At 56.4% G+C, this 15725-nt stretch overlaps 1 protein-coding gene across 1 annotated transcript; it reads right to left on the bottom strand.

Annotated features, from left to right (window-relative positions):
* Positions 1-3654: 3654 nt before the first annotated feature.
* On the bottom strand, positions 3655-5553 carry CH63R_00820 (BZIP transcription factor; the record flags this gene model as incomplete). The annotated part of the gene is made up of 2 exons (XM_018295795.1): positions 3655-4702; positions 4760-5553. The coding sequence occupies 2 exons, from the start codon at positions 5551-5553 to the stop codon at positions 3655-3657; spliced, it is 1842 nt and encodes a 613-aa protein (XP_018164157.1).
* Positions 5554-15725: the final 10172 nt, after the last annotated feature.

The following is a 15725-nucleotide window of genomic DNA, read 5'->3' as shown; positions in this document are numbered from 1 at the left end:
GTCGACCCTTTTTCTTATCCTCCGGAGATGCATTAGAGCGTGCCTTAGCTGCGAGATGGAGAGGATGGGGGGGGAGAGGGGATTCCTGATGCCTTCCGAGGAGGTAGATGGCGGGAAAATCGGCGAGCTTAGTTGGTACAAGGTCTCTCTTTCTCTCTCTCTCTCTCGCTTTCACCTCCGAACCCCCCATCGGATCGTCAGCAGGCGTTCGTCCGTTCAGCGGACCCAGGAACTGCAATCCTCGCGACGCGAGAAAGCGTTCTTTACAAGGCGAAGAAGGTGTTCTAGCAGGGAGTGAGGGCGCCCTCCGTGTGTCCAATGAACGGGTGCAACGTCAGCAAAACTCTTTCGCGGGCCCTTTGAAGGCCAACGCTAAAGAGGTCGACGCTCACCTTGGCCTCACCTAGACCCCCCCCAAACCCCCGGCGGCGACGACGGCGGCGGCCATCCGTCATCCATCATCCGTTCAGTTTCCTGGTTGTGGGGATGAACGACATCCGAACTACGCAAAGGAAGAAAAAAAAAAAAACCTCACCGTCGGCTGCCATCACGGCTGCTCACCTGGCCACCAGGCCACACCTTGCGCGCTTAGCACGCGGCTCGGGCTGCTACGAGGGTGAATGGAAGCAGCGGTGTTTGTCAGAGTGGGTGAGTAGGTGGTCCGGGTGCCTTTGCCACCAGACCGTCTCTTCACCGACGGCATAAGTGCGCGTCGCTAATGACCCCGGGGATGCGATGTCCGTGGTGAGGGGAGGACGGGCTCGTCGTTCACCGCGCCGTTCTTCACCTTGGCCTGGAAGGAGAAGGGAGAGTAACGTGAGCGATGTCATGCCATGCCATGCACCCACCTCGCCGTGGACTCCCGTGAGCGCTGGCCCACGCATGCGACCTCTCGAATGTCTGAGACACGCAGGCGAGCACGACGGTTTTTCTTCTCGTCTTACCCCTCTTCGGCTCCATGTCAGGGCGAGGAGGGTATCTCGACATCTATGCATTTCTGGGGTCTCTTTGGCCGTCATGTCCACTCGCTTCACATTTCTCTAGGGCAGCTCAGCTATCTCATGACGTGCGGGTGGGCTCACCCGTCCTCCCGACATCTCTCCTCGGGTCTCTGATGCGGGAACGAGACTAAGAAGAATCAAAAAAAGGACTTCGGCACACTACCGTTCCGATCCTTCGCCGCCCATTCTTAGCGTTAGCGTGCGTCGTATGAGTCTAAAGTGTGGCTTGATTTCTTGTTCCTCTCCGCCTCCGCCTCCCTCGCCTTGTAGGTTGTCCCCCCCAATCCCCCGGGAAGACAAAGACGACGCTACCGAGGAAGAATGCGCCCAAGCTCCCAGAGCTATGAAGCACACAAGCTCTAAAAGCTCTAAACGGACAATCCCATTCTCTCGTCTGCATCCTATTGTTTGAAGATCGCCCGCCAAAAATCCCCAGCCTCCGCCAATCCTCCTCAACACCACCAAGACTCCGTCTCTCATACCGCATGCCGCCAAACGTGGATAGCTCACCACCTGCTTACCTCCCCTATCGTGCGCCGTGTCATCGAAACAGAAAGGGAGGGGGGGCAAAGGGCATCACGACGCCCCCCCCCCCTCTCCCCATCATTGTTAACCAATCCCTTGCTCTCAAAAACGTAACCACAGCTATTCCTAGAGACCACACACACACACATACACACACACAGAGGTCACCTCACCTCGCCCGCTGCTCCTCCCGTGCCTCACTGGTTGATAATGGCATCCTCGCCTTTCTAAATCTTGGCACGAGCCGAGAGACGGTCACACCCACCACACACACACTTCGGAAACGGGGAACGACGCTACTCATAGCCCCCCGCCCCATGTCGCCCATCTTATCACGTAGAACAAGAGAGCCCGTCAGTGGATCTTGATAGATCTAGGCTTATCCTCCGTCCGTCCACACTCGTTTCCCTTTTTCTGCGCGTGCCATATCCGTGTAAATCGCCGCCGCCGCCAGCCGCCATCCACCAAGTTTTTCGACGGCCTGGACCTCTCCACCTCCCCTTCATCCCGCCTGTGTCGTCTCCAATTACATGCCGTCCTCGACGGAAAGATGACCAACAAGATCGTCGCTGCAGCCTAGCCCAGCCCAGCCCAGCTGCCTGCCTGCCTGCCTGCCTGCCTGACTAGGCACTCTATGTAGCGTCCCCCCTTGGCCTCTGGGGGCCATACAGCCCGGCTGGTCCTCGCTCGCAAGCCTGATCAACGATCAGCGGCGCACGAAGAGGGAGGGCACACGACGGACCGGAATGCCGTTTCTATGTTGTTGTTGTTGTTGTTGGTTTTTTATTTTTTATTTTTTAGACTTTCACTCTCTCTCGCGCGCTCGTCTGCAATCTGGGGACGGCGACGGACGACGGACAAGGGTCCGCGGGTCATTCGACTCTCGCCAGTGGTGGGTCACAATGCTACAACCACCGCGAAGGTCTGACGAGAGTATCGCTGATATGGCATGGACGGCAATGGTGAAGCACGCAAGTGGTATCTTTTTTGCCGTTTGGCAGAAGTAGCTACACGGCGAATGGGGGAAACCGGCTCTCTGCTGGTGCTCGGTTGTAGAGCGGTTGCATGACCTTTTTTTGGGCAATGGGGTTGTTTGCTCGCACGCTGTCACCCAAGGCCCCCCCTAGCTGACATGTTTTCCTCCCCTCCCCCTTATGACGGCTGTGACGCCGGACATGAGTGCCACAACAGTTTACGAGAAGAGTGATGGAAACATATAGGAGCAAGGAAAAAAGTGCGCTTTCTGAACAGCAATAATGATATTTCGCTTCGTCTGGTTTGTCATTGATTCATGAGGTTCGTTTCGACTCGTTTCCGTTCCCACGTTTCGTCGCGAGACGGACTCTCTCGTTTCTCATCCCAAGAAGAAGACAATCTGCAACTCTGTGCGACGCGGCTGTCCCTCCTCCTCTCTCCCACCCAAAGAAAAAACACAGGAAATGCCAAAAGGAAAAAGCAAAGCCACAACCCCTTTCAAACACCTACCCCCCCCCCCCCCCCTCTTCTCCCTTTCCCTTGTGAGATGACGTCCCTCATAAGCTTGTGAGACCTGCTCTCCTCCGATGAACCCGAAATCCCCCAACCAGCCCAACCGCTTCCAGTTCCCATTTGTACAAAACATCGGAAATGCCTGGCCGTCCCGTGTCCCCATGCCCTTCTCTTCCCTTGTCCCTCACACAGTCGCCTCCGTCTCGTTTGGAAAAAAGCAGTAGATACCAAACTAGATATGTGAAAGGAACATAATGATATCAAACCGGAATTCCAAGAATGCTCGCTCGCTCGCTAGATACCGGGAAGAGGGGAAACGGGGCGTTCCCAAAAACAAAAACACAAAGTGAAAAGGAAATAATAAGACGGGTTAAAGTTGCCCGAAGAGCTTCGATCATTTGGCGTTGAAAAGAGGTTTCGTTTGGTGCGTGAGCAACAATGTCTGGGTTGAGGGGATTGTTCCGCGGGAGCGGTAGAAGTGTATGATGAGGCTCGGCCGAACGAGAAGAAAAGAAGGTAATTCCAAAAAAAGACAAAATGATTTTTTTTGTGCTGTGCTAGAGAGTTGAGAGTCGTTGAACGTGATGAACGTGATGAACGTGATGATCATGGGATCGTTTTTTTCTGTCTTTTGTCTTCGTTATTCGTTAGCGCCTACTTTCGCGCTGTTGCTTTCCGACACCATTTTTGCAAAGTTTCTGACGACTTCGCTGGGAATCTGGTCCCAGAGTAGTGATCTAGTGTAGACGTCGGCGGCCGACTGTTTGGTGTTGCGCATCGCCGCGAGGGCGTCGGCGAGGTTCTTGCGTCCTTGGCTGGTGGAGCGCTCGGGCGCGCTTCCGAGGAAGTCCTGGGAGTTGACGCCGTTATACTGGGCCGCCGAGAGGCCGAAAAGCTGTTCGTTGGCCTGCTCGTCGGTAGGTTGGGTGAGCGAGTCGCCTAGTTGACCGAGCATCGAGGGTGCGACGCCGCCCATTGATGTGTCACCCATGGACACGGCAGAGTTGTCTACCCACGAACTACCGGAAGGCTGGGGAGCGACGGCGTTCATCGTGTTGGAAGCTCCGTTGATGCCGGCGTCCTTGAAGACGCTCTCGAGGAGCGTGGCAGCTTCGGCGCGAACGTCTTCCGACACTCGCGGGATGGCGGGCGTGGAGCGGCTCGACAGAACAAAGGCGCCGACGAGGAAGAGCATGAAGAGGATGCCGCCCTGAGACGAGGGCTTCTCGGACTCGACAGGGAAGGCAGTGTTGTCGGCCTTCTTGGTCGGGATGACCTGGAGCTCCTGCTTGACCTCCTGCTCCATAGGGTATTCGCCGAGAAAGTTGACGCTGTCCCAGGTGCCGGGCATGGTCATGCCGTCCATGTCATCGTAGCCGGAGACGAAGGTGTTGTTGGCGGGGGCCGCCATGGCCGCGTTCTCGAGACGTTGGACGTGGTCGGTGAGGACACTGACCTTCTTGCGGAGCTCGCCCGTCTCAATCGTGTGAGAGCGCATCATCTCCTCCTTTTCCATGGTGAGCGACTCGATGTACTCCTGGTTGAACTGCTTCTCCCGCAAGAGCTGTTCCATCTGCTTCCTCATTTCGGCCATCTCGTCCTCCATGTCGGTGAGGACGGCCGTGAACTGCTTCTTCTCGTCCTCCAAACGTTCCGTGTGCTGCTTCTTCCTCTGGCGAGAGTCAAGGCTGTGGGACATCTGTCAGTCATGGGGGGGTCACCGGGCGAGGGAAATGCACACTCACGCTGCCTGGCGATTCCTCAACAGTCGCTTTTGTTGCTTCAACTCTTTGATCTCCTGCTCATCAGTGGACTGAGAGATGAGGTTGTCGATATTGCTCAGGTTGCGCTCGGCCGGGATATCGAAGCGCGCGTTCTTCTTGCGGATGCCGTCGCCTCTTCTCATGTCGTTGTGCGAGCGGATTGCAGGGCTCCCGGGGCGCATCTTCTTGGCCATGGACTCGGCCTGGCCGAGCCAGCCCTTTTGCGGCGATGTCGGGATGGACTGGTTCCCCGAACCGATGGGCGCGAACATGTTGATTTGGCCAGTGGGGTTCGTGAAGGGCGTCTGGCCCTGGACGGGTCTTTGGAACATGGGCGCGCCGCTGTCGTACTCAGCCGGCAAGCCATCGAACTGCTGTAGAGGGGTGCAGGAGCCGGACGTGTTGCTCAGGGACCAGGCGTTCCCTTGGGGGCCAAACGGAGAGGGGTGGGGCTGGGCATGGTCGAGGCGCATGAAGGGGTTGTTGTTGGTGTGCTGTTCAATGAAGGGGTTGTTGGACGGCACAGATTGCATTTCGACTGATTGCCAGTCCTCCGTCTTGGGCGAGAAGAGAGAGCCGCCAATGGCGAACGATTCCCTTCTGCTATCAGCCATGGGAGGCGACATTTCCAGGCCCGAGTCGAGTGCGCTGTGGTCCAGGATGCTTTCGTCCAAGATGCTGTGGTCCTCCTCCTCGTAGTACTTTTGCGCCTGTGTTGTGTCTACAGTCAACGGTGTCGGTCTGTAGTAGTTCGGCATCTGGTATGTTGAGACCATTTCTGGTGTGTGTGATGAGCAGCAGTCGAGTGATGACTGCGATGCTGTGCTCTGCTGGGCAATGGCGCCTAATTTTCTACTCTACCCGGTCGTGTTAGTCGAGGGCGGCGGTGAAAACGATCGGCCAGGGTTTATTTTTGGGGTTTGGGTGAGATGTGGAGACACTGGGCCGCACTCAAGAGACTCGCGGATGAGGGTTTTCGGCTGGCTATGTTGTGTGTGTGTGAGGCGATGAGGGTGATGCATGCATGCAAAAACGCGACGGGAGTCTGCACAGATGAGGCCAGAAGCCAACCTTTTGTGAAACGACCGCGGGCAGATAGATGCGTGGGCTGGGGTGAGGGCAAGTAGACAGGGAAAAAGCAGAGGGCGGAGGCGGTCGAGCGGGATGAGCGATAAGAGAGGTTGGTGGGGATAGAACGAGATGATGCACGGGAGGGGGGTGGTCGGCGAGTTTAAGAGGGCAGTGCGTGCAGGACGAGGGAAAGAACGAACGCCTTGAAGGGGAGAAAACACACTCACAGGCAAGAGGGGTCGGGTCGGTTCTTCTCGGTCGTGTAGTACGGTGCTGTGATGCACTCCAGGTCTTTGTGGCGAGTTGAGAAGGTCAGTCAGACACCAGGGCGGGGGAAGTCTCGAGTGTATGTGTGTATATATGTGTGTGTGTGTGTGAGTTGTGAGTGTGAATGTGAGTCGATGGGGACCGGAGGGGTATGAGAGTGAGGGACGATGGGACAATAATAAACAACTGTGTGTTGCAACAACGGGGAATCGTCAAAGATGGGGTGTCGGAAGTATGTATGTATATACGTATGTACGGTGGGCGCAGGATGTGTGCGAGTTGACAAGATGGGGGTGTGTGTGTGTGAATGTGCTGTGGTGTGCGATGTCGTTTTCTTGGTGGGTAGACAAGGTAGAGCTGGAGGAGGAGGAGGGATGGTTTTGTATTTTCAATAGGAAAGGCGGCACTTCTGCGAGAGTCTCGGCATGAGGTACTTGGTCCTAAACGGCGGCCGGGGTCAGGTACTTGCTTGGCTTCGAGAATAATACGGTGGGCTTTGGATGGGGGGAAGGAGCAGGAGGAGGGTAGCAGTAAGGTCGTGGGAAGTGTGGGAAGGTCAGGCTGGTTCGGACCTGATCCCAGTCCAGGGTGAAGGGCCAGTGGGGAACGACGAGAGGGACGAACGCGCGACTGAGCCGGGATGGAGAATCGAGAGTTTGAGCGAGAGACACAGAGGGGGAAGAGAAGCCAGAGCTTGTTACGGATGACTGAGAGTAGGTACGGTACGGTGCGATACGGAGGAGAATACACGGATGCAGATTTGGGTGGAGAGGAAGAAGCATACTCTATTCGTAGGCAGAGAGACTGAGAAGAGGGCCACCCGCCGCGGGTGGGATGCGATGCGCATTGGTGGGCGGTTGGTCACTTGTTTGGTTGTGGAGGGTAGCCGACAGATGGACGCAGTGGGTGTGTGGTGAGAGCGAGCCCAGTCAGCAACAAGAGCAGCAGACGCGATAACCTGGGCGCGAGAGGGGGGGGGGGGGGGGGGGGGGGGGAGAGAGCACGCACACCGGCGTTGAGAGGACCAGCCATACAAGAGTCGAGATGGCGGTTCCTCTTTGGCCTGCTTCCTTGGTTTCTGAGCTCTTGACAATGCATTCCTGCCATATTATGTTTGTTTGCCTTGCCCGCGGCACATGTATCCTCTGGGACGATGTCAGAAGGAAACCTTGCCAACGTCCTGTCATGACGGGTTGATCGAAGCATGGCGACAACCGGGTCGCGTAGCATGAGGGCATACCTAGTATGAGAACCGGCGGCAACGAGATAGACAGGCTGACGGCGCCGTAGAATGATTCCTTGGAACAAGACACGGACAAGGCAAGGGGCGCACGCAAAGGAAAGGAGCATTGGGCAGGGCTCCGTTTGGCTTCAGACCGCCTCGAACTTTCCTCACGGACTCTATCAACTCGAAGAGCACGCGCAGCCATCGGCTCGTGTAGTTTTTCTTCTTTTTGTTTTTCTCATTCTCTCTCACCCTCTTCTTTAGGTTTTTGTTTGCTACCCAAAGGGAGAGGGGGCGAGGGTACTGTTCGGCGTGCTAAACTAGGGCAAGGTACCTAAAAGCCGGGAGAGGCTTGCTTGTAGGGGGAGCACTGGGGCTAGAACACATACGGTGCAACGGCCACGAGAATACCCGCGAAGGCAGGCATGGAAGGTGATAAAGGAACACTAAGGAAAGGAACAATCCGGTAGAAGGGTGAGTGGGACCGGGATGGGATGGGTAACCGCCTGCTCAGAGCCAAAGCGAAACCCAACCCCGCGCCCAGCCGATGCGCTCTGACTGATATCTCTGTGCTCTTCTATGGTGGCTCTTCTGTTGGGCAAAGCGTGGCCGGGTATGCGTGTGTCAATCGAGGGCCGCTGGAGACGACAGGCTTCGGCCGGCGAATAAAGTCAGTGGTGAGGGGGATGGCAGGAGATTCTGGGTCTTTGGGTCTTTGGGTCGTGGCCTTCGACGCGCCGGGTCTGGATGGACGGGGATCTTGCCGGACAGCGGCGGGCGGGTCTATCAAGGGAGGGGAGGGGAGAGTGAGAGAGAGGAGACGGCTCGGCCGCAAGCCGGAACCGCAGTGGAGGACGGAGAGAAAAGTACGATGAAAAAAAGAACGAGAACGAAAAAAAAACGAAAAAAGAACCGAGAGGGGACGGCTCGGGGAGCGAAAAGGGAATGGCGTTCACTGCTGTCACTGACGGTGGGGGCTGGGCTCGCAGCTCGGGCCATGGTCCGTCCGGCAAATAGTTGATCAGAGGCTGGAACAGGGAAGAGGGCGTGAGACGGTCATTTCGACAGCCAGGTGCGGAGACCGTGAGAAACCGTCCAGAAGAAACGGGACAATTGCCGTACTGTACTCTGTACCGTGTCTCATATACATGTGCCGGCGGGGGAAACGGTTGACTTGAAGCTGTGGGTACGACATTACGATGTTTCGACAAGGAGCCCGATGCTGAAAACTGACGGGCGACAGGACCAGCTGAGAATGACGTGCCTTCGTACCTTGACAGGCGAGGAGGCCGCTGTGATGACCAAAAACGGAAGGAAATATACAACAACAAGAGGTGAGATGGGATCTGAGCGGTAGTGAGCGATGAACTTCAAGGGTCCTTGTAAACAAACATGACCCCCGTGATGCCGTGACGCCTTGCCCTCCTTGCCTCTCGCAACGACTGGACGAGACGACGAGACTGACCGGGCAGCTCCAACAGGTTGGGCATCGACGGCCGCTCCCTTTCCCGCGATAGGCTCACTGGAGTGTTATTGATACCCAAAGCCTAAGAATGGCCGTTCCCCCAAAGACGTGACCTCCTTCGACAGCCCAGTGCAGCCCTCCCGCATCCACTAACAAGCCACTGTTTCTCGTCTCGGTGCTCCTATTGCTCAGCGCTTGGTGGGGTGATCACACGGGTCTAGACAGTGGCTACGGGGCCTCGGCGGTGCCTGGGATGGGAGTTGGGACATGACGGCGGCTTACTTCAGCCGTGGGCGGGCGACATGGCGCGAGCCTCCCGTATCGGATATCTTGCTCACGATGCTATCGACTGTCGTCATGCTCACCCCTTCCCGTGGTGTCATCGCAATCGTATCACACAGCGAGGCAAGCATGTCAAGGCGGTGCACAGCTACTGAGCAGCCACACCTGCCAGAGGGAAGGCTTCCACCGCACATACGCCCAGTGGCTCGAGTGCCTTTCTTGTAGGCCCCGAGATGGAGCAGCATGACGAGCCCCCGTTTAGAGTGGCATCGTCCAATATTCCCCAGATCATCTGGTCAATAATCCAACCACGGATCCGGCAGGACGACGCGACGGCCATGCTGCCCCGATCCGATCGATCCCTATCGGCGGCCTTGGCTAAGAAATGCCGTACTAGTAAAGAAGAAGAAAAATCTGCTCATCAAAAAGATTGTGACGCCCCGTTTGTTCTCCAGATTCCGCGAGACACAATGCGCAATTGGCCAACCTCGTCTCTCTGTAGGTCGGGATCATGCCCGTACTCTCAGACCAAATTTCTCAGCCACATCCATGGAACACCGAAAGCCACCCACCCCATCGCCTATACCTCGGACGCCTTTCACCGACAGGTCCAAAGTCAATTCCAACATCGGGGGAAACAAAGAGGGGGGCGGCAAGCAACAACACGAGTGGAAAGGGAGAAGTCCGAAGAGCGAGTGATAGAGAGAGCATGAGAGAAAAAATGACGGTGGCTGGGAGACCAACACCCGGGTAACGCTCTACAGTGCCGCCGGTGATGCCCAAGCAGGAATGTCAACACCGGCCAGCCACTCATAGCCTGAAGAGAATGACGAGCAAGCCCCAGCTCCACTGTGCTTCATGGCCGCATACAGAGCGGCCTATCGCCAACTTGAAGACCCCCTTCTCCTCCTAATGCTGCTTTGTCGGTGTGCCGTGGTTCTTGTTTTGGGCCTCGTCGTCAGAGCGTGTGCGGCGCGGTATGAGCCAGTACCCTCAATGACCGCCGTGTCAGATGGGAGGCACTTCCGTCCGTCTTGACCTTACCTCCCCTTGCCCGATGGCAGCGGCGACAGCGTCCGGGAACCATCGTGTATATGCTCCGTCGACCGTCGACCGTCGACCCCCAGTGATTCATCACACGCGTTTTCGCGTCCCATGGCGCGCCAGACGACCAGGAACCATACCAAAACCCCACGGCGTGCTGCACGGAGATGCATCGGCGACGTGAATCATGCGCGTCTCCACCGATGGACCCGTTTCTACGTACGGATAATGTACGAAGTTGAAGTTGCAGCTGTTGAAGATACTGCCTCCTCTCAGAGAGTCAGACTGCCTCTAAGCTTCCCCTGTAGCTAGCTTTTGCCGCCCGCGTTTCTGACACCAATCCGGCAAGTGGATCCGCCTCCTCACCTTCTGGAAAAACTCGGCCGCCGCGAAAGCCGGAAGGAAGCAAAAGATGGAAGATGGGAAGCAGGATGGCACCGCCGGGGAATGGGAGACGCAATGGCGCCGTTTGAAAAGTGGAGTGCATGCTTAAAACGACCCGTTAATGGACCACTGCAACTGCGCAGTCCCCGTCGCGAGCCAATCGTCCAAGTGAGGCGAGCGAACGATGCCGCAGCATGAGGTACAGCCCGTCCTACGTACAGTACAGGAAGGGAACGGAGGGAGAGGACTTGCAACTTGCACCATCCCAATCCACCAATCCACCAATCCACCAATCCACCAATCCACCGCACCTCACCGGCACCACCCCCTTAGCCGCATCGATCAACTGGCTACCTACCTGCCTACCCATTGTGTTCTATTCTCAGCTCTTGCCATAGGTTCAGCACGACCATCACCCTGACCTCACCTTGCTCACCTCTACTGTGCCTGGGGTATCTTCTTCTCGGTTGTCGCTTGACGCGAGCTGGACCCGGGCTATAGCTTCCAATAGCGTCGTCTCCTCCCGTCCCGTTTCCTCTCGCGCGTTCCTGACGACGGAGCGAGCCCAATCTGCGGCCTAGACCTGGCCAACTCCGGACAATGACCCTTACTCCGAATAGCTTGATTACGCAGCCGCAGCCTCAGACCGCCAATTCCGCTATTGGAGGTGCGCCGTGTACGACAGCAACACGCCTCGATCACGCACTCTCTACTTATCTCTCCCTCTCCTAGACCGAGTCTCGCCCCAATGCGCCCAACGCCAGCATTGCGCCCGTTGCGCCGACCCGGGTTATCCATACGGAAGTCTCCCCTTCCTCTCCAACATTGATCGCGTTGCCTCATCTTACTTCTTATGCGCCTTGCATGGACATGGCGAAGAGAGGCCTCTGGCCTTCCCATGGCGTTTCTGGACCTTCACCACGGGCCTTACTTCTTCCACTGCCTTGGCATGATCCGCCTGCCAAGTTCTAATTCTTGCATGGGGCGCGGCTGACCTCAATATCGTACCCAAGCGTACGTTGTTGCCCAACCTGAACGACCAGATCGAGATCAGTCGATCCGCTATGGTGGATGAGCCTTGCTCGTTGTGACCAACTACCTTCGGGGCACTCCGGATAACGGAGGAATAATAATTCGACTGACTCAAAGCCTCATTCATGCCTCTGCCATATTCGCAGTTAGACTGGGTCTCGACCTGTCTTGCATGGCTGTAATTAGTCAAACCAGTTGGCTCAGCTTCTCAAGGCGCCCTCAGAACCCACGCAAACAGCTCGCACCGTAGTCTCGAAGGATGTTCAACCATCACCGATCCTTTGGTCTCTCTTCTGCCGGGAAATCGTCCAATTTCCAACAAGGTCCATGGCTGACGACGAAAAGGAATATTTCTTTCAGCCACCCTTGGGACGAATTCCCGCAGGGCTGACCCCGGCGGGGCATCTGAACTTCTGAGCACCCCTGCTCCCTGGAACTTCGCTTTAGATCCAAGACCGCTTCTTCCGAATTAGCATCCCGGTGAGGATCCCCGGTCTCGCTCGACATTGCGAGCGAAGGGTCTCCCGGTTTTGCTTTGCAGTGGCTGTTGCGAACTAGCAAAACAACGACAGAAAACCTTACGCGGCCTCCCGATGATCGAAGGGGTTGGAAGGACGGATCACCATCGCACAAGTTTCACTTTTTTCTTTGACTCATAGCCACAATCCCGTCGAAACTGACGGTTTGTCGGTGAGCCCCCCCACCGGCAGCTTAAGCTTCGCGTCCCCGGTATCCACTCCGGAGCGACCTTCCGAGTTTCTCCCTTGCCCTTCCACCTTTGAAGTCGGAGATTGAGCATCAAGCGATGGATCCCAACCCCCGCTGCTTACCACGATGCGATGCCGCGATCCACAGCTTCCGTTTCACCCCTCCGACATCATCCAGAGTCTTGGGTCCGTCGGGGGTCAACGCAGGATAACACTCCCTTACGGTAGCGAAGGAAGGAGAGAAAAGGGCCTGACATCAAGACGCGCACGGTGTCCCCGTCACGTCAATGGAGCTTCAGCAGGGCCAGGAGCTGTATCCCGACAACGTCGAGCCTCTGGAGCTTGGATCATTCGTTTCCAGATTCCATTCATGCACACGCCCAGGGTTCCCGCTCTGTTGCAAAAAAGTGACTGAGACTGGTGGGTTCCAAGAGTTGCTCGGAACTTCTCCCCGCCCACACAACCGACGCCTCCGTGGCGGTGAAGAGAGGCCGTGCAGGTCGCCAACCCACGAACGGCTATCATTCCGTCTGAATGGGAATCTTCAGAGGCAAAAACCAGTTGGTCTCCAGAGCAATGACTCTTCGAGAAAGGAAAACTCTGCGCTCTGCGTCGCCGCGTCGGAGGCACGTCGCAGCATCCTATCAGTCGTCGCGATGTCGTGAAGAGTAGAGCGCGGTCTCCGCCAGAAGGGTCTCGTCACCCGGCCACTCGTCACTTCTCACCAGCCTCCGCACGCAAGCGGAAACTTTATGGCGCATCGCAGAATGCCCGCCTGCGCATGCGTTTTCGCGGCCCCCAAAACGGACCCGGGCGATTAACGAGATCCTGTGCTGCGACAATCCGACGGTCACCGGCACCTCGGCCCATCTGCATGTCTCCGCCGTGTGGGCGTTGCAGAGCCGTTACGACGTACTCTGTAGACTGCGCCGTTATGGCGTCCATCGACGGATACTCTGAGGGCTCGGTACTTCCTCTGCTAGAGGAAACCAAGCATCCATGATCTTTCTGGTCCCAAACTTCTGGCTGTGGGCGGGAGCAACAGGGAACTGGGATCTGGTCTTAGGGTTTCCTGTCTCGAAAATCCGACGGAGCTCGGCCAGCAAACAAACTCAACCGGCCACTCACTTCTCATCGTACCAAGTGTTGGATGCTTTTTCTCACACATACTCTCTCCCTCTTTCTCACGATATTCGAGAGTTGACTCATCGTTCCCTGCCCGAAGGGTTGGGCATGGTTGCTTCTTCCCGTCCCACTTTTTCGTCCAGTCGTGCCTGGCAGACGCCTCATCCCACGCAGTCCCAGGTTGGCGGTGAAGCTCCTTTCGCCTCCTACTCCGACCTGCATTTCCTGATCCGGACCCCTTGCTGCTTGAAAGGTCTTCTTGGGTTGCTAGGTCTGAAAACAGATTGGTCGCTCCTGGTCTTGCTCGGCCGGGGGGAGGGGCGGCAGGGAAGCCACTGATCTGGGTCTCTGACGGGTTATTCTGAAACGGAGCTTGGTGCTGGGCCGCATATGCGTAAGCACGCGGGTAGTGGTTTCCGAAATGAAATACCCTTGATCAACCGTCGCTCGCGGGCAGCGGCGAGAGAGATGCAAACACGCGCACTCGCGTGGAGGAAAGGGAGGCATATCCACTAGTCATACGACCGAGACTATACGACGTCGCGGGCACATGTCCCCCTTTTCCCTCGGGATGAGGCGGTCGGCATTTTCTAAAATTAAAAGGACAATAGTTGTTCGGGATAGGATCTGGTGCTTGGCGGAACGGCCGGCGGCCGGATGCTGATTACGACTTTTCGACTTTGTCGCGGTAGCCGTAAGTCTCCGGGGGGAGAGCGAAACGGGAACAGGCATTGGTGCATTGTGATGGCAGATGTCTGTACTGGAGCTGATGTGTCATCGATTAGAAAATTGATACCAATACCAATGCGATCCCAAGCCGGAGAGGCCGAGAACGTTGATGAAGGCCTGGCGGCTAGGTTGAGAGATTGAACCCAGGCCTAACCTCTCGTCCTCGAACGACATTGGGGTCTCTCCTAGAACGAGCACTTGAAAGTTCCGAGCTCGCGGCGGCCGGATCGGCGCGCTGTCTGTGCGCTTAGTTCCTCTGTTGTTTCGTGACGAAGGAGTTTTACATTGCCGGAACTCCTAGACCCTGTCCAGGCTCTCGAGCAGGAGATAGCACATGGCGGAGGTTCGTTGCCATCGTGCCAGGCTTCTCATGGGATGCTTGCCGACGGAGGCAGATTTGTCCTGAATCCGGACGGGAGCTTTGGCCTGTTTGCCATGGGAAAGCTTCGAGCTCTGGATTCACACCTCTTTGATGGCTCATTAACTCTCAGCGCGGGGAGGGGGGGGGGGGGGGGGGGGGTTCGTGATACGCGGTCCTAGGCTTTCAAGAATGAAGAAGCCTGTTCGTCGAGAAAACCCGCAAATGACGGGAAAGTTTGCACTGGCCCTGTAGATTGTTTGGAAATAGACACACCCGTTTCCTGGGAAGTGAGCTATTGCTCCCTAGTCTTGCGTACAATCACATTCGCCTTCTTGCCAAGATCGAGTCTTCGCCATGTAGGCCCCCCCAGCTACTCATAGCAGTGTTCCACAACAACCCACGCGGGCTGGCAGTTACAGAACGCCTCTTGCGCAAAGGGGACGAACACCTTGCTGTATCGTTCTCGGGAGTTTGGATTTTTGAGGAGGTATATTTCTACTTTTTCAAGACTCAGTTGCCTGCGCCGGTGTGTTGGGGGTTACTGCGAGAGGGGGGGGGGGGGGGCGGTGGTCTATCCTATTTTCTCCCAACCGAATGCCAAAGCCGCATTGGCGACGTCTCATGAGGGTGGCCTCGGATGGGGAGATGTCGGTCTGGCAGGATGTGTAAACGAGATGATTCGGTTTGTTATTCTCGATGCGTGTGTCCCAGGCGAGCGGTATCAGTAAGCTCCATGGCTTCGCTTCTGGATGGCTCTTTGTGCTTGTCGCTTTACGCCTTTGGACATTCGTAAGCGAAGGGCCTCTACCGACGCAGATATGTCTAAACAAGTTCCCAATCGGAAAAGTTTCTTTGTTTGGGCGATCAGAGACCTCTGACCGTCGTCTGGTCTCAGGTACATCGGATGATGATGTTTCTTGGGACTCTTCAGAAGCTCGTCATAACTTTCTTTGGAAACCACGTCACCTTGGTCACCATCGCCCAGCTTGGGTTCCGGGGTGATGGCTCTACCGTGTGTGCAACTCGGATGCTCATCCAAGTCTCTGCTTTTGGGGCCTCCTGCTGAGGGCGATGAGCGCTTCCCCGACGGGCTTGCTGGGAACACAGTCACCATGAATGAGATATGGGAATGGGCTGAACCTAGCCCCTGACACCTAATTCAACGTGTCCATGATAAGATTTGACGATGTCTCTCTTTTGCTATTATGCCATTCGTTATCCTTAAGGCGCTCTCCGTATGCTTTAATGATCCCAAC

This window comes from Colletotrichum higginsianum, chromosome 1 (assembly GCF_001672515.1).
Source record: "Colletotrichum higginsianum IMI 349063 chromosome 1, whole genome shotgun sequence".
Classification (NCBI taxonomy): domain Eukaryota; kingdom Fungi; phylum Ascomycota; class Sordariomycetes; order Glomerellales; family Glomerellaceae; genus Colletotrichum; species Colletotrichum higginsianum.
This window is presented reverse-complemented; position numbering and strand designations above follow the sequence as displayed.